The sequence below is a fragment of the Papio anubis genome, chromosome 12 (assembly GCF_008728515.1).
Source record: "Papio anubis isolate 15944 chromosome 12, Panubis1.0, whole genome shotgun sequence".
NCBI classification, from domain to species: domain Eukaryota; kingdom Metazoa; phylum Chordata; class Mammalia; order Primates; family Cercopithecidae; genus Papio; species Papio anubis.
The window spans coordinates 95,581,209-95,600,122 of record NC_044987.1 but is presented as its reverse complement, the minus strand read 5'-3'; the positions used below and the strand labels follow the sequence as shown (position 1 = coordinate 95,600,122).

Sequence of the window (18,914 nt, the reverse complement as noted above, 5' to 3'; positions counted from 1 at the left end):
GGCATCCATAAAAATGGTATTCATAAGGTACCTTGAGGGATGATGAAATGAGTAACCTGACAAATCTTTGGGGCTTAGGAAAGTCTACTCTACACCACTTGGGGCAGGACATGACACAGCATATACTTGGGATATACCTGTCTGAGAGCCCAGTCTTCTTTTTGAGGAATCTGGGATCAACACATGATCTAAATCTTGGTACCATGGGTCCTGCATTTGGATTTCCATGTGGATTTCATTTTGGCCAGGGCTGGAGTTACTGCTTCTGTTCACGATGGTGGTGGTGACCTATGGAGCATCCTAACTTCCTTCCCGCATAGATGTCCCTGCTGCATTGGATCACATGTGGCTCCAAAACTAGACTTAAAAAAGCATAAAGATGTTCCCATCATTGGTGGGGACAATCTGAGCCATTTGTGTTTTGAAACTAATTACTAGCACACCTGTGCAAGAGGTATAGTGTGCTCCTGAATATGTGGTCAGAATCTGTTAGTTATCACAGCCACTTGTCCTTTTCCCTTGAACAATGCTGTAGCAAAGGCAGAAACATCCATCTTCCAGTATGATTTCCCAGGGCCCATTACATTAACTGGTGTCCACAACTTTGGCTCTGTATTCCAATCATATCAGCTGTGGAATCCTGAAGCATCCATCACATTTTGAGGTCCCACCAACATATTCTTCCTTTTTCTCATTTTATTATAGCATAAATTCATTGCAAAAGCTATGACAGAAGTGACTGTCCACTATTCATATTGCTATAAGGGACATGAGTGGGTCAAGAACCATTTGCACAAAGAGAAAGAATGAAACTGCAAATTTATTAGAAAGTATAAAAATTAAAAAACAAAACCAAGCCTAACCAAAAAACAAGCAAAGACATACAACCTTTCCAGTTTACATTAACTTTGAGCATCACACACTATTAATCACTTAGTTGCATTTTATAAAAATGTCAATTTCAAGGTAGAGGGAGCTGAGTCAGGTAATAGGCCAGCCATCAGAGTGTAACTAATTTAATGCTAAAATAAAGCACTGATCTCATTTGTAAAAAAAAAAAAAAAAGAGACGAGACCATTTTCTGGTTGGCAACGTATAAAAAAGTTTCCTGGTTGGAATGAGTTAAAAAATATTGCTGGCCACTAATTTGCCATCTTGAGTAGGAAAACAAACCCCACCCCGCAAAAAACCCTGCCGCTTTGGTATCCTATATATTTTTAAAAACATTCATTAAAAAAACCAAATCTATAATAAAAATGTCCCTGTTTGTTTTAAAAAACATTAGTAGGCTTCCCTTATCTACTAAAACCATTTGTTTTTCCTAAGATGCTTGGAAGCAGAAAAGCAAGTGAGATTAACTCACTGCGCAATTAATTAAAATTAGAATTCTTTCCTCTAAACAACTTCCAGAGCACCAGAAAGAAGAAAGGGCCCCATCAAAGGGAGAAATAAAGCCCTTCTGACTCACAGGAGATGAAATGTTCAGCCAGAGTTCTAACACATTCTAGCTGTCATCAAAAGTTCTTTATTGGATTACTCAGAAAATAACTCAAGTGCTATTTTAAAAATGAAAGATACAGGCAACTAGGTTCCTTTCCCTTCTTTTTTTCTTTCTTTCTTTCTTTTTTTTTTTAACAAAACAAAATACCAATGGCTAGCTTTCCTGTAACATCCTTTGGATTTGGTTAAAAAAAGAAAGAAAAGTCTACAGAACAGGATCACTGAATGCCACTTCAGCCCCACTTCCTGCAGGCTCTATTTTAATTAGCATCAAACAGGTTACAGAACATTTCTTCAGCTGCAGAAAGAAGTTCTGAGTGGGTGACAGCTGCCCCGAGTCGCTCTACCTGGTTCCATTTCACCCCTCATCAGTCAGTGTGGTTTCTTGCCAAATAACGCCTAATATTTTACCCCTTATTCCTGCCGGGAGGCGGGCCCTGTGGCTGGCTGGGCACAGAGAAAGAAAGAGAAAAACTAGCACAAACATAGAGACTATACACGGAGGGAGACAGGAGTCCCTCTTTCTGCTTCCTTCAAGAACTCGATAAATAATAACCTCAAAGTGCAACAATGCACAAATGTCTGGCACACAGGTTAATCTGGAGTGACCTGTTATCACGGGGCTCCGTGGGGCAAGGGTGTGATCTCCTTTTGCATTTTTCTTTGGACCTCGTTAAAGGAAAAACAACAACAAAAAAAAGAGAGACAGCTTTCCTATACACATATAAATAGTCCCTTAACTAGAAGGGAAAAAACAAACACACTGTTTCAAATGCATTTCTAAAAGATTTAAAATAAATCCAAACGGGAAACCTTGACTCCAAATTGTCTATTGCCCATGTGTCTCAGAGGAGAAACTACTGGGATGTTGGGAGAGGCCTGACCCTGATCCTAACTCTAACTAGAGGCGCTGGTACTGGGTGGGACCTTGGGAAGAGGAGCGTGCACAGTGCAGGGAGCCAGGAGCTCTTGGTGGAGGTATTGAATACAGCTCTCACCTGTGATAGAAACCAGTGTCCTCAAGTCCAAACGCACAGGTAAAATGGACTTGCAAGTCTTAAGGGAACTTCGGAGGCCAGTGTTGAGGCTGCACGAATGAGCAAGACAGGCTGGGTGTGGGTCACAGGGACATACAGCCAGGTCAGATTTTGGCTCAACTCAAGTTAGGTCCTCATTCCTTGGCTATGGGCGGGTCAGCTGGGAGGGTGACAGTCCAGAAACCAGGTAAGTGGCTGGTAGTGCAAGGGCAGGTGTAGGCTCCTGGCAGCCTGCATTTTAGGAGCTGAGAACTTGGATATCAACTCATGGCAGGGGCTCCCTGCCTATTCTGGGATGAGGCTGATGATATATGCTGCTGGAGAAAGCTCTCAGAATAAGCATTCTTGGGCAAATTTCTAAAGCCAGAATTTATACAGCGTAGATGGTTTCAGAGTCCTTCACAAAACCATAATCACATTGTGACTGCTGAAGGGTGTTACTCACGTCCAAAGTTTTCTTTGGCTACTGATTCTGCTGAACTGATGGCAACATACAGGATTGTGCAAGGCAGGTTCTGATGCTCAACTGGAAGTCTTTTTTTTGGGGGGTGACCATCCAGTGATGGCCTCCTGGTTAGATCATGTAACCCAAATCCCCAAATGCCATCAGGTAGCTGCCCAGCAGAGAGAATTTGGTCCAGCGTCTCCTGCATTTCTGAGCATCCAATATAGCATAGAAACATTGCTCTCTCCCAGCCTACTTCAATACTGTTTGATCTGCTGTCTTTCCAATAGCAACAGAATAATGTGAAAAGTAAGGGTGTGATCTCGGGCCCCAAGGGAAGAGTGAGCTCACAGAAAAAATGCACAACAGATCACGTCAACTGAGAGGCCAGGAAAAGATCTCTGAAATCTGGGGGAGGAGGGGAATGCAGAGATAGCTAACATCCCAAACCGTAACTTGAGACGCCCTTACAGGTGCTTAAAATGTTTCCCATGAGCACAAATTGTTAGAACGGCAACAAGTCAGAGCAGATTAACCCATATGGACTTTGGAATAACCGGGACTTATACTTCTTCAGTGCCCTGCCTGGGCTCAGAGTCCCTGGGCTCAGCAGTGCCCTCCTGGGGGCCAGGCTGCCCCGGGCTGTGGCCGGTGTCTTCCACACTCAGGAGGCTGCTGGCTGCCTGGGAGCTGGCACTGTTGGCACTCCCAGACCGGGAGCGGTAAGGGGGCAGGTCGGCTTGGTTCAGAGATTCCGTGTCAGAAGAGTAGGGTGGTGGAGGAAGGTCATACCACGCAGGCCTGCGATGGGGACAGCAGAGGGGCAGGGGCAGTGGAGACAGGAAAAGAAGAGAACACATTAGAGCCAAGACAAGCCAACTTCAGCCCATTTCTGAGATGGTGTTTCCAGTGCGAAATGAGATTTTCCATCCAAGTACAAAGACAGTCAATTCAAGGACCAGGAACCACGGCGGAACAGAAAAGGCCAGTGTGTTCTGGCTGGTTCGGGTTGACCGGGCAGTGCCAAAACCATATCCTCTGGGTAGAACCAGAATGAGGTCGCCCGCCAAGTCCCTCGGCTCAACCTGGGTGGTTCGGCATTGCCACTCTGCTCCATCGGCCAAAAGCCCTGTGGTCAAGAGGCTGGGCTGGTATCTTGACTGGGCCTCTGATGGGAACACAGAATTGGCATTTCTACTGGAAGCTAACTCTTCCTGGCTGTGAACTGGGGTAAGTGAGAGGACATCCTCTCAACACCTCAGTCTGTATCTGCAGAAGGGGCTTGAAAGGAATGAATTGAACAGAAAAGACATTTTATTTTCTAGCTCTCATTTACTGGAGTCTCCGCGTGAGTCAGGCACTTTGCCGTGCCCCTTACATTTCTTACCTCATTTAATGCTCACAAGAATGCTGTGAGGTGGGCATTACTTTCATGCCTGCTACTCTGGCGGGGAAACTGAGGCACAGGGACATTCAATGTCTGGCCCAGGATCAGAAATAACTGGTAAACAGCAATGCTGGGATTTGAACCCACGCATTCTGTTTCCGGATTCGGCAATTTTAACCCTACCCTATGCTGGATGGTCCATATGAAGAGGTTATGAGTGGGAACTTTATTAGGTGAGGAAGGTCCTGAATTCTTACACTTATTTGCAAAGAGATCCTTAAGTGCCATCCCCTCCCCTGACCTCTGAAACTTTATTCACCTTTTATGAGGAAGGAAAACGAAGATTAAATAATATAAGAGCTGCCACTGAAGAGGGTCCAAGGAAGAGCCCAGTCACCATCAGAACATGGCCTGCAAAATGTCTAATGCCATACATGGCAGAGCTCGAGGAAGAGGGATGCTGATCAGCAAACGAACCCACTACTTGCTTCAACTATAGAACTCTGCTTCTTGGCTTTATACATACTGGGGGCTCTTGTACAATTCCATTTGCAATGTGGTGTCTACTGCTTAAAAAAGCTTGAAAGTGCTCCTTTCCGCCTCCTTTATTTTATAAATGAGCCAAGCAAAGTTAAGGAACTCACTGATTCTCTCATTCCTTCACTTCTTCATTCATCCATTCATTCCACAGATATTAACCAAACCTCTCACATGTACTAGGCACTGCTCTGCAGTAGCAGGTGAGGCTCAGAGCTGGTCTGTGGCCAGAACATGGACCAGCGTGGCATTCCCAGGAGAAGCAGGCCTCTGAGTTAGCCAGGATCCTAACTATATGTTCCTCAGATGAGTCATTTAACATCCCAGAGCCTCAGTTTCCTCATCTGTAGAATTTGGAAATTTCCTGACTTGTGCAACCATCACCATAATCCAGTTTTGGAACATTCCTATCAGTTTCCTCCCACAGTGAGGCGCTGAGAGGATTAAATGAGGTGATACATGTAGAGCATTTTGCAAGGACTTGGAGAATGTCAGATGCTGCCACTGCCTACGGCAGCTGAAGCCAGGCTCTCAGCAAGACCTAGGAACCTCAGTGTGTGCACCTGTTCCCCTCCCCACAATGGATGACCTCTCCCGCCTCAATCTCTTCCATCCAGCACACACCTCTGGTCCAGCAAGGCCTCGGAGTAGGAGGGTGGGGAGCCTACTTCCGACGCATTCTGCTCCGCCTGGCTGGCCACATACTGGATGCCATTATTGACGTTGTAGGTCACGTTGCAGTGGTGGGGGTGGTCCAGGACCACCAGGCGGGACAGCAGCACAGGGTGCTGCAGCCGGTGCACGGGCAGCGTCATGAGGTTGTTCCGTTTCCGCTGGTGGTGCAAGACCAGTGCCAGCAGGGCCACCACCAGCACGAAGATGACGGAGCTGCCGATGATGGCATAGGTGATGCTGGGGTAATACACAAGCTGGTTCTCTGAAGTCACAAACACCTGCCCGCTGCCAGGTTCTGAGAAACCCCAGAGAGAGGAGAGAAAAGAGAGAAGGTTACCAGTTTGGCTCATCTTTGTGTTTCAACGTCAGTCCCAGAACTTGCATGCGAATGTTCACAGTAGCCCTATTCACAATAGCCAAAAAGTGGAAACTGCCCAAATGTCCACCAACTGATGAACGGATAAACAAAATGTGGTACATCCACCCAAAGGAATATTATTCGGCCATAAAAAGTACTAAATACTGATACATGCTACTGCATGGATGGAACTCAAAAACATGATGCGGTAAAATAATCCAGACACAAAAGATCACATATTGTATGATTCTGTTTATACGAAATTTCCAGGAAAGGCGATTTTACAGAGGCAGAAAGTAGATTAGTGGTTGCCTGGAGTGGGAAAGAGAATGGGGATTAACAGTCAGTGGGCAGGAGGAATCTTGTTGGGGTGATGGGAATGTTCTGAAACTGGTTTATGGTGATGGTTACACAAATTGGCAAATTTCCCCCTGCAAAATCACTGAACTGTACAGTTAAAATGGGCAAATTTTAAGTACTGCAAATAATACCTCAATTAAGTTGTTTTAAAAAGTATCATATACTCATATACTATCCAGGGAACAGGGGTGAGAGTTCTGGTGGCAGAAATCAGTTCTTTAGTAGAAATGTATAATGTAACACATCTCAGGAACACAGGCAGTACCTCTGGGGTCCTCATACCTGCAGAGCATTTATTTTAAGCCAGGCCCCACATGGAGCTTTTGGGATGGAGAGCCAGCACAGCCCAGCCTCACAGCAGGAACTCCTGGGCTCAAATCCCAGCCCCTCAAAACTTGCTTGCTGTGTGCCTTTTGGAAGTGCTACCCTCTCCCGGCTGCAAAATGGAGATGCAATAGTGCCAAGTTCTTGGGGCTTCTCTGAGCATGAAATGAGTCAATACTCATCAAGCCCCTGAACATAGCTACACGCTGTGCTCTGTAAGTGCATGTGTTTGGTACATACAAAGACACGATTGATTATTTATTTATTTATTTATTTGAGACAGGGTCTCGCTCTGTCACCCAGGCTGGAGTGCAGTGGCACGATCGCGGTGCACTCAACCTCCGCCTCCCGGGTTCAAGCAATTCTCTCACCTCAGCCTCCCAAGCAGCTGGGACTACAGGTGCATGCCACCATGCTCAGCTACTTTTTGTATTTTAGAGATGGGGTTTCACCATGTTGGCCAGGCCAGTCTCGAACTCCTGACCTCAAGTGATCCAACTGCCTCGGCCTCCCAAAGTGCTGGGATCACAGGCGTGAGCCACTGTGCCTGGCCAGGCACGTGCTTTGTATCACATCTCCCTGCCTCGTAACCACTCCATGGGGTAGGTGGTGTGATTCTCCTTTTTTTTTAGATGAAGAAAATGAAGCTCAGAGAAGTCAGTTCCCCTGACCAAGGCCACACAGTTTGGAGGTAAGGAGCTGTGCGTGAGTTAGTCCAGGGGTCTGACTTCAGGACCCGGCCCCAGCGTTCTGCTCTACATCACCCGAATAAGACCTGCCAGGCAATCTGCAGGCACTTCCTCGGGAGTTCCAGGGTGGAGGTCTGATACATATCTCACCCCTGCAGGTTGCTATCATAATATCCTTCTCTGCACACATGCTAAAGAGCCATGCTTCAAGCACTCAGGTAAGGAGCTTCCCAGTCAGCAGGACACACCTGGCCACCACTGTAAGGCCCAGGCAGGTGGAGGAAACCAGGGGTCCAAGCTGGGTACCCCTCATCTTTACAGACAGCTGCCACTACCTACTGTCATGGCCTAGCTGGAAGAATAATCTAAATGCAGCTCAAGTGAGTACACTTGGTGGCCACGACCCTGTCCTTGTTCCGCCTGTGAGGCAGTGAGGAGGTTTCAGTGGGTCCACAGGGGTCAAAATGTAGCCATGAAATAGCAGCAGTGGCAGCGACTACAGGTGACTCATGTCCGCTGTCCTGGCATCGGCTAAGGGCTTCACTCCATCCCTCATCACTAGCTGTGCATCTGTTTTGTTCACTGCTGTATCCCGAGAGAGTAGGATGGTGCCTGGCACATAGTAGGCACTCAATAAATACCCGCCACGCAATGGGAAAAAAAATCTGTTTATTCACATGCCCTAGTAAAGTGAGTGCTGCTGTTATTCCTATTTTTCAGATGAGCAAATGGACTCAGAGAAGTGAATTATTTTGTCTAACATCACCTAAGAAGTAGGCAGAGGAACAGGACTAGAATTTAGATGTTTCTCCTTCAAAAAACCACAGACTGTGAAACACATTGACTTCTCTTCTTTTCTGATATAAACATTTTCTGATTCCCCAAACGATCCCAATCTGAGACAAATGATGACCTTCCCCTTCAAGGTCCGGCTCTGTGTGTTAATTTGTCTCTCCAGCCACACCCAAGCATAGACTAAAAGCTACAAAGATTCTCCAAATCCCTGGCGGTCACTGTTTCAATGATTCATTGCACAGAGAGAAGCAAATAGGGGCCCAGCGGAAAGACAGAACCATGTTACACTACAGTTAAGGGAGGGAGGCAGTTTTTGGATGTTTTCTGAAGACAATTAGCTGTCATTCAGGGATTCTGCCGGAATTCTGTCTGTTCTCCGCTTAGACAATTAGAAGCTGGGTGGAGGCTTGTGTATGTGTATGTTTCAGAATTCAGGCTTAAACTAAAATATCTTCTTTATTTTGTTATCTAGCAGGGAGAACTGCAGAGTTAGGAGCCTTGGGGGGAATCCTGGAGCCACTGCTTCTAGCTGTTTGAGCTCAAGTGAGTTATTTAACTCTTAGAAGCCTCACCCTCCTCGTCTGTGAAATGGTGGCGGTCCTAGGTAAACAACAGTATCCGTATCTCCCTGGATTATCCAGATGGTAGAGTATAATATATACACTGAGCACAGTGCCTGGCAAGGGTTTGCCTCAGTAATGCCAGCTCTTTTTTGTAACCACCACCACCACAACAAAATAATAATGATAATTATTATATAACTTTGAAGGAGAAACATCTAAATTCTAGTCCTGTTCCTCTGCCTACTTCGCAGGTGATGTTAGACAAAATAATTCACCTCTCTGAGTCAATCTGCTCATCTGAATTTGCTCATATAATTATAATTTATATAATAAATAATAGACACAAAATTTACCACTGTAACCATTTTAAAGTGCACAGTTCAGTGGCGCTTAACATTCATACACATTATTAACGTTCATACGTGTTATTGTGCATTCATCACCACTATCCAGCTCCAGAATTTTCCATCATCTCTCACTAATGAACACTAGATTGTAGTGTTGCCTTTCTTACCGTTATCCTCACCAACTTCTCGCAACCGGGGGTAGAAAGTTGGGGGAGCCACCTCTGGGGGATAGGGTTGGGTTGGGGAGAAGATACGAACAGACTGAGTTCCATTCCAGTGAGATGTATTTCTTTTTATTTTTTATTGTTTAATTTTTAATATATATTTTTTGAGACAAGGTCTCACTCTGTTGCCCAAGCTGGAGTGCAGTGGTGATCTTGGTTCAACAGCCTCCACCTCCTGGGCTCGAGCCACCTTCCTGTCTCAGTGGCTGGGACTACAAGCATGCGCCACACAACCCAGCTAATTTTTGCATATTTTGTAAAGACGGAGTCTCCCTATGTTGCCCAGGCTGGTCTTGAACTCCTGGGCTCAGGTAATCTATCCGTCTTGGCCTTCCAAACTGTTGGGATTACAGGCGTGAGTCACTGCTCCTGGCCAGTGAAACGTAAATTTCTTAAAGGAGGAAAGTGGGTAAACTGTCACACAGAAAACAAATGGTCCAGAGATTTTAAAATGCTGACTTCTGTGTAAACACGTGAGGTTTTAAGAATACAAGTGGGAGCCCTTTAAAATGCATAGGATATAAAATGCCTGTGGAACTTAATGGTCTCTCTTATGTCTCCGAAAGCAGGCCTCTTCAGACATCTCTTCACTTTGGCAGGCGAGACACAGTGATCACATTTGCCTGAGAAATTATGATGTTGCATAACTCAGTGGTGCCTGCTCTCGTTTTTGCTGTGTGTAAAATGTCATCTTGTGTTAATTCATTAACTAGGCCCACTTTTCTTAAGAGCTTAATGAGCCTGTTGGCCAAATCACTAATATCAGAGTTGCCTGGGACCTAAGTTCCAAGTGCATAATCCATGGATAATGAAGTTTCCATTTATTCTGGCTGTCCCTCAAGCTAATGCCCTCGTGCTCCACTGTCAAGCATCTTGAATTCTTGTCCTGTCCGTGCCGCTTCTACTGTACTAATTCCAGGCAATCTGGTCACTACCTAGAGACTGTTGTTCTATCAACACTGCCAGTAGCTCCACGGCCGCTTGTGGAGAAGCAGGCTGTGTTTTGTACAACTCCAGGGGTGCTCTTCACCTCAATGTCATTACATATTTCTTTAGCTATCATGACAGCTTTCTAGCAGATGGCAGCCAAGTGTCTTGAGGAGGAGTACCTTTAACTAATTCACTCAGAGGTGCTGTCTGGATCAGCGAAGGCACTCAAGCAGCTGACACTTGTGACTTGGTGTTCCTTCACTTCCAAAAAAATCCCCTCCTCCAGATGCAAATTACATTTCCTACCGGATACCATTTTTCACCCATCAGATTGGCAAAAGCAAAGTTTGAGCTCATATTCTGCTGGCCAGGTCTCAGGCAAACAGGTATATTCGTGCCTGGTATATATATGCAGGCATGGCTAGTGGGAGGGTAAGTTGGTACCAACCCAGGGTGGTGGAGGAGCTAATAATATATATTAATATAAAATGTGCATATTTTTTGAGATTGGCCAGGCATGGTGACTCCTATCTATAAACCCAGCTCTTTGGGAGGTGAAAGCAGGGAGGATGGCTTGAGCCCAGGAGTTCGAGACCAGCCTGGGCAACATAGGGAGACCCTGTCTCTACAAAAAAATAAACATTTAATAATTTAATAAATTAGCTGGGTGTAGTGGCATGCGCCTGTAGTCCCAGCTACTCAGGAGGCTAAGAAGGAAGATCACTTGAGCCCAGGAGTTTGAGGTTGCACTGAGCTATGATCATGCCACTATGCTCCAGCCTGAGTGACAGAGTGAGACCCTGTCTCTAAAAAACCAACAAACAAAATAAGCATGGCTCACCGCACCCTCCAACTCCTGGGTTCAAGTGATTCTCCGGCCTCAGCCTCATGAGTAACTGGGATTATAAGCGCATGACACCCACCATGCCCAGCTAATTTTATATTTTTAGTAGAGATGGGGTTTCACTATGTTGGCCAGGCCAGTCTCGAACTCCTGACCTCAAGTGATCCACCCACCTCAGCATCCCAAAGTGCTGGGACTACAGGCGTGAGCCACCGTGCCTGGCCCAGCCTGACCTCCTGAGTCCAGAATTCCTGTTCTGGAATATTCACTGCCCTTCAAACTGACTCTTCCTCATCCCTTTGAAAAACTCCTACCTTGCTATTTTTTTAAGTGTTTTTTTCAGTTTGTTTTTCCTCCAGATTATATATTTTAAAAGTTAGATTTATTGAGGTACACCTTAGACATAATAAAATTTGCCCTTTAAAAACGCACCATTAGATGAATTCTGATAAAATGAAACAGTCACACATCCTCTTCCACAATCAAGATACAGACCCTTCCATCCCCCACAAAAGGTATTTTGTGCTTCTTGTGGTCACTCTTCTCCCCTCATTCCAAGCCTCTGGAAACCAGGGGTCTATTTTCTGTCCAAATAGATCCACTTTTTTTCCAGAAAGCCATACAAATGGAATCCTACAGTATGCAGTATCCTACAGTACCTAAAAACAAATTTTTACGTAGTCCTTTGGATCAATTCTTTCTTAATGGTGTTTTTTATACTCTATTCCATCTGGCTTCTTTCACTCAGCACACTGCTTTTGAGATTCATCCATGTTTCTTTAAGTGTTAATATTTCATTCCTTTTTGTCCCTGAGTAGTATTCAGTCACATGGATGTATCACAATTTGTTTGATTCCCCAAATGAGGGAGGGTACTCGGCTGTTTCCAATTTCAGGAAGGCTGGTCTTTGTGCTAACATATATTTTCATATTTCTTGGGCATACTAGGGCTGAGAGATTTCCGGGTCATATGGGAAGCATATGTTTAACTTTAGAAGAAATTGTCCCACTGTTCTCCAAAGTTGCTATAGCATTTCCCATCTCCACCAGCAGCAATGTATGAAATTCTCAGTCATCCTGTGTTCTCAACAGCACTTAGTAATACCAGTTTTTTTTAAATTTTAGCCATCTTAATAGGTATTTAGTGGTATCTTATTGATACCAGTTAAAACTCTTATTGAGGTTTTAATTAGCATTTCCTAATGACTAATGGTATGAGCATCTGTTCATGTACTGATTTGCCACAGTTTTATCTTCTTTAATGAAGTATTTATTCACATCTTTTGCCCATTTTTAAATTGGTTTGACATTATTATTGGATAGTAAGAGCACTATTTATATGTTCTGCGACATAGTATTTTATCACAAATGTGTTTTGCAAATATTTTCTCCTAGTCTATGGCTTATCTTTTCATTTGCTTTACAGTGTCTTAAAAAGAGCTTTTTGGTGTTTTCTTTTTTAAGACTAGTCAATGAAGAGAAGGTTTCAAAACAAATTTTTATATAGTCCTTTCCATCAATTCTTTCTTAATGGTTTGTGTTTTTTGTATTCATTTCAAGGAATCTTCCCCTGTATCATTGCTTAGAAGAAGTCTTATAGCTTTAACTTCTACATTTGTGTCTATGATCCACAGCAAGTTAATTTTTGTTTATGCTGCAAGGTAAAGGTCAAGGTTCTTTTTATCTCCCCATTTAGCTTTCCAATTTTTCTAACACCATTTGTTGAAAAGCCTATCCTCTCTTATTGAATTACCTTGGCACCTTTGTTGAAAATCAATTGACCATACAAGTCTGAGTCTATTCTTAGACTATCTATTTTGTATGATTGAGCTATACACCTATCTTTATGCCAATAAGGGTTGTTAACTACAGCTTTATAGTTAAGTCTTGAAATGAGGCAGTGTGTCTTACATGCCTTTTTCCCCCTTCTAAAATGAACTTTATTTCTGATTGTAAAAACCCATGTCATTTAAAAAAAAAGTAATATAGAAATATTCAAGGCAGACAAAAACGTCCCCCTCCTCTCCCTCAAACCTACTAGGATTCTACTAGACATGGTTTACAGTTTGGTATAGACCAGGAGCTGGTGAACTTTTTCTGTCAAGGGCCAGACAGTAAATATTCTATGCTTTGTGAGCTACACAAGTAGCATAAAAGCTGTCATGGACAATATGTCAATGAATGAATGTGGTTGTGTCCCAATTAAACTTCATTTACAAAAACAGGCGGCAGGTCAGATTTGGCCCACTGGCCATAGTTTGCTGTCTACCCACAGCATAGATCCTTGAAAACTGCTCCCTATGCTTGTGAACATGCATGTACTTTTCTTCATGCTATATGGATACTTCAGCATGTGGGCATCTTTCCTTGTCACCTACACCTTTGTGAAAGAATAGCCACATAGTATCCCACTATAGAGATAAACTATAGTTTATTTAACCAAACCTCCATTGAAGTACCTTTAGGTTACTTCCCATTTTTGCTATTACAAACAATGCTACAATACCATTCAGGCAGACAGTGAGGGTCGTGAGGGGAGGGGCCAGTGATCTTTGGTCACTGATGCAATTATTTCTTTGGACGAATTCCTAGATGCTGGATGTTTCCCTGGCCATCTGGTCTGCCAGGTTTGAACACTTGGGGTTGTCTTGAACATTCTCCTTTTTCTCTGTCCACATCAAGCAACCAAGTATGGTCAATTTCTACTGTGCTGTGTTTCTCCAGCCTCTTAACCTCACGTCCATTCTCATGGTCACGTCCAGGCCCAGGCCAGGAAGAAAACCTCCGTGAGAGTCTTGCCAACTGTAGCCTCTTCGAACTGAAGTCTTTTTGCAATACTCCCACAAGTCTGAACATTACCAAGGACTGTGTTGCTGTGTCATTCTTGTAATATTCTTCAGATCAAGGAACTTCAGTGGCTCACATCACCCTGTTTGGCCTGTCATTCACAGATAGCACTGTTCCCTGTGCTTAATTTCCCAGCATCAACCCCCAGAGGGCATGGGGAAAAGTCCAGAGTTGGAATGAGGAACACCATCTGCCTTGTGACATGTCCTCATTTCTGATTTGAACTAAATAATGATATTAATAATACTAACAACCATCACCACCATGCATAGTTGCTTTGAAACAAAACACAAGAGTAACCATAATATCATCACCATAGTTATCCTAGCAGCTGTTACCCTATTCTCATTACTATCTGATGTGTTTTACACATTCTAACACTTTTAATCCTTACACCATCTGTATTGAGTTGAGTAGTGTCCCCCCGAAAAATATGTCCACCCAGAACCTCACAATGTGACCTTATTTGGAAAAAGGGTCTTTGCAGATACAATTAAGGTAAGAGTTTCAAGATGAGCTCATTCTGAATTAGAGTGAGCTTTGGATCCAACGATGAGTGTCTTTATGAGAGACAGAGAAGGAGATGACACAGAAACAGACAAGGGCGAAGGCCATGCCAAGCTGAAGGCAGAAACTGGAATCATGCAGCCCCAACCAAGCCAAGGAACACAAGAATCCAGCAGCCCCAGAAGCTAGGAATGAGGCACGGAACAGACTCTCCCTCAGAGCCTCCAGAAAGAACAAACCCTGCCAGAACCTTGAATTTGCACTTCTAGCCTCCAGAACTGTGAGAGAATAAATTTCGGTTGTTTCAAAGCCAAGTTTGTGGTCATTTGTTATGGCAGCCCTAGCAAACGAATACACCCTCCTGTGAAGTGGACCATTTCACAGGTGAGGAAATGGGAACATGGGTTAAGGCACTTGCCCAAGTACTCCCTACACCTGAGGAATGATTAATAGCTATTATCAGAGCTAGCTAGTGGAGAAACCAAGAGGAACCCAGGCAGTCTGGTTCCAGCATCTGTGCTCTTAGCCCACAGCTTTATTTCATTTTACATATGTGGCCATCTTACCATTAAGTTCTCAGTGGGCAAAGACCAGGCTTGCTCCTTCTTGGAACCCCACTCAGGGCTCACTGCAATCTGGGAAATACAACAGGTACTCCACGGTGTTTTTTGATATTGGTAAACTAACTCTGAAACATGTCAACATGGTAATTCACAATTTCTTCACTTACAGACAGAGTCAAAACTACAGGAAGGCAAACATTTGAAGAAGAAAATAAGGATAACCTAGACGCTGAGCAGTGAGCACTGAACCTCCTTTTTCTACTCTTCCTTTGAAACATACAATTTCCCTTTTTCTTTACCACAATCCTGTGAAGTGTGCCATTTTATTATCAGAGAGGTTAAGTAACTTACAGAAGGTCACAGAGCAAACAAGTGGTACAACTAGTCTTTGGCTGCAGGAGTCTGATGTCAGAATCCATTGTGCTATCCTGAATACTTCTCTCTGCTCCCTCCTCTCCTCTTTCGCATTCATCCTGACCATTTGTCACTTCACTGTACTGCTCTTGCAATGAGGTCCCTTTCCAGTGACTTCAATGAAGACTCAGTCTTAGAGTCTGGTCAATATACTGGAAGTATCTTCTGTGGGATGGCAAGAGGTATTTCATGAAAAAGAGTACCTTGGTCAAACAGGTGTGACAATGACTGGAATAAGACAAGTTAAACCCCTTCCCCCCTCCTTTTTTGTAGCTGTTTGGAGCGAAGGTACAGAGATCAAACTGTCTAGATTCAAACCTCAGCCATGTCACTCACTAGCTGTGTGGACTAGGAGAACTACTTTGCCTCTCTGTGTCTCAAAATCCTCACTTTTAAAATGCGATAACAGAACCCACCCCATAGGGTTAGTTTTTGGATACAAAGGGAAAGTATGTATAGAAATGTTTAAAGTGGTGTCTGGCGCAGAGTAAGTAGCACTCAACAAACCTTTCAGTTATTATCAATAGCTACTGACTCGTCAGAGCCTTTACTAGGCACATGTCCACTGTGACACTTCATGAGAGGATGTGGTTATTTCCTCAACCTCAGTGCTAGGCTGAGATGGACAGAACATACACCATATTCCAAATATGTGCATGCCCAACATTCTAGAAGGTATCTTCTCACAAATCAGAAAGGGGAATCCCCGGCCTTTGGGCAGGCTGTTGGAGGAAGCTCTGTGTTGCAGCTGCCGACGGAAGAAGATGAAGCTGAGAGACAATTACCTTAGCCCTATCCTTTCTTCTCGTGATACAGTGAGACCCAGGTCCCAGGCCACATCAGTTAAGGTTCGGCATCACCATCACTGACGGCCAAGCATTGGGAGCAGCTCCTGAGCGTGAAGTGAGAGAGGCCACCCTGAGGGTTGTACGACACTCTGCCGCGTCTGACATTTGTCAAGAACTGAGCATGCAGGAGCTGATGCTGCAGAAATTCACAAGGAGTCCAAAGGCTGCCCTGGTTCTGTTCTTGGGATCTGTGAGTTTGTCATGGCCCCTTGCATAATCAGTTCATCAGGTGCTACTCCTGCCCGTGAAACTTGATTACCCGGGGAAATGCTGAGTGCGCACACTTGGAGCTTCAGAGGGCAGAAAACTTTCTGAGTAATTGAGGGGAACGGGCTGATACAGAATCACTGTAAGCGGGGCTCCCAAGGGGGAACTTTATTGACCATGAACAAATTCATGGCTTCTTGAGATTTCAGATCTGAACACAACGACCCTGACCCAACGAGCTCCAGTGCCTTGGAGGGAGGGCTGTTCATTTTGCACACACCGGATTCTTGTTCTCCAGACACTGGGCTCTCAGGCTCCAGTCCCAGTGCAGGAAAGATGAGCATGCCTGAAAGGGGAGCACAAGACATATCTGATGCCAGACGGGACTCTGCACACCAGCCTCAACCAATCCCCAGTCCTGGTGCCTCTGCTTCATAACCTCTCTGTTCTCAGCCACGTCCCCTCCACCTGCCTCCACTCTGACTCTCTGTAGTCTCTTTTCCACAAGGCTGCAGGGTGCTCCTTCTAAAAACATTCATCTGTTCGTGTCACTCCTCAGCTCAAAAACTTCCAGTGGCTTCTCATGTACTAGAATAAAGCCCAAAGTCCACATCATGGCCTCCAGGCCCTGAATAATCTCATCCCCGTTGTTACTCTGACCTCCACTCCTGCTCCTCCCCGGCTGCTGCTGCAGACCCGTTGGCCTCCTTTATGTGGTTCTGGAACACACCCAGCATGTACCTGCTACAGGGCCCTTGCCGTCTGCTTAGCACGCCCTTCCAGGGCATCTGCATCACTCACGATTCCATTCAAGGCTCTACTCCTTTCTGGCCCACCGACATCAGTCTCCGTCCCCCTACTCACCTCGTCTACCTTCACAGCACTGTCACTGCCTGTCATTGTACTTTATATTTGTATTTAATTGTCTCTCTTTCCTACTGGAATAGAACTCCCTGGGGGCAGAGCTGAATTCTGCTTGCTCATCCCTGAATCCCCAAAGTCCCAAATAGTAAAAATTTGCTGGGAGAAGCGGGCAGAGTGTCTCTAACTCTGTGGCGCTATGAAGTCTTGGCTTGTGCATCTTTCCTATGAGACTCCACGGCTTCATGGCCATCATTCCATTCAGCCTCACAGGTGAGAAAGACTGAGAGAAGTGAGGTTACTTGTCCCCAGTCACACAGCCAGGAAATAATGGAGCTGAGACAGGAGCTCAGGTCTGTCTGACCAACACCCAGAGATGACACATGGTATGAGGGCAGGTCCCACTCAACGAGTTTGTCCCATTGATCTGTTTTGGGGAAAGTAAAACCACCCTCCTGGCTGAAACAGTCACACTGTTATTGATGGGCACTGGCTGAGCTCAGGACTCAGAGAGAAAACACATGTTCACTGTACAAAAACAGAGTCTCATCCTTCTAGAATCTTCCTTCTCACAAATAAAGTGGGATCAATGTAACCCTTTCCCAGAATCATCTAGAGATCCACTGCCTCGCAAGACCAAAAGTGTGGGGCCAGTGCAGGCAGACTCCTCTCCCAAAGTGGCCAAGATGGTGCCCTGACACCGTCACTCCAGGCCAACCCTGCAGACTGGACCTGGCTCTGCCCCCACTCACAGCCCTTCCAGGACTTCCTATTTGCCAAGGGTCAAGTCCCACCCCCTCATCATGAAAGTCAAAGCTCTTCACCATGGGGCCTTCCTCCCCCACTCTCCTCTCTCACTGTCTCCTTCTCCAGCTGCTCTTCAGTGTGCTGGCCACACCTAGAACAGCTTGCCTGCCTAGTGCCTAAAGCCTGTCAACACCGGGCCCCACAGCCTCCTGGTTTAAAAGAGACAACTGAAAGCATTTAATGAAGGGACAGCAGGATTAAAATTGGGACTGTAAAGTCAGGATGAACAACTTACACCCACCCCAAAGTTTAGATGAACACTGAAGACTATTTTAAATTTGAGCCAAGTAAAGCGACTGTGAGCTTGCTTCTGCAGTTTCCTTTTACCTGGACGAAGAGTCCGGCCCTTCACACTAGATTAAAATGGCCCTCGGAAGTGCTGAATGGCAAAGAGAAAATGCTGCTGAGAGGGAGGCAGGGAGAACAGCTGGGATTCACAGGGACACAGAGACTCCAAGCTGTGACATGATGGAGGGAAGTCTGGCTGGGGCCACATTTCATTCGTCCACTGGGAAAGCCCAGATCCTGGCTGGGCCCTGTGCTCAGGAGCTGGGAGCAGGCCTGACCCCGGTGGCACTCCCAGGGTGGGAGCGGCCCTGGGGGGCCCATTTCACTCCTGCATGCCTCCTACCATGGCCTCTGCAACAGCAGCAGCCACATTTTCTCAAGCCTGGAAGCATCAAGGGACTGTCTGGACCACTGTAAACCAAGGGCATCCCCACATCCACCCCGACTTTCCTATTTAAAAAAAGCAGCCCAGGGGACTGGAGCGCCTTTGCAGATCCCTATTCCAAGCACATCGCCCATCCCAATTTAGACGCGGATTGAAAAAGTTTAATCTAAAGG

General features: G+C 45.3%; 1 protein-coding gene across 1 annotated transcript in view; it reads right to left on the bottom strand.

The window, feature by feature from the left end:
* Nucleotides 1-802: 802 nt before the first annotated feature.
* LDLRAD3 (low density lipoprotein receptor class A domain containing 3) overlaps nt 803-18,914 on the bottom strand; it is a 287,712-nt gene continuing 269,600 nt past the window's right edge. The window contains exons 5-6 of the mRNA XM_003910029.3: nt 5,531-5,876; nt 803-3,783 (exon numbers count right to left, since the gene is read on the bottom strand). Of these exons, the coding sequence (XP_003910078.1) occupies nt 3,546-3,783; nt 5,531-5,876 (584 nt within the window). The 3' untranslated portion in view covers nt 803-3,545. The remainder of the gene's footprint in view (nt 3,784-5,530; nt 5,877-18,914) is intronic.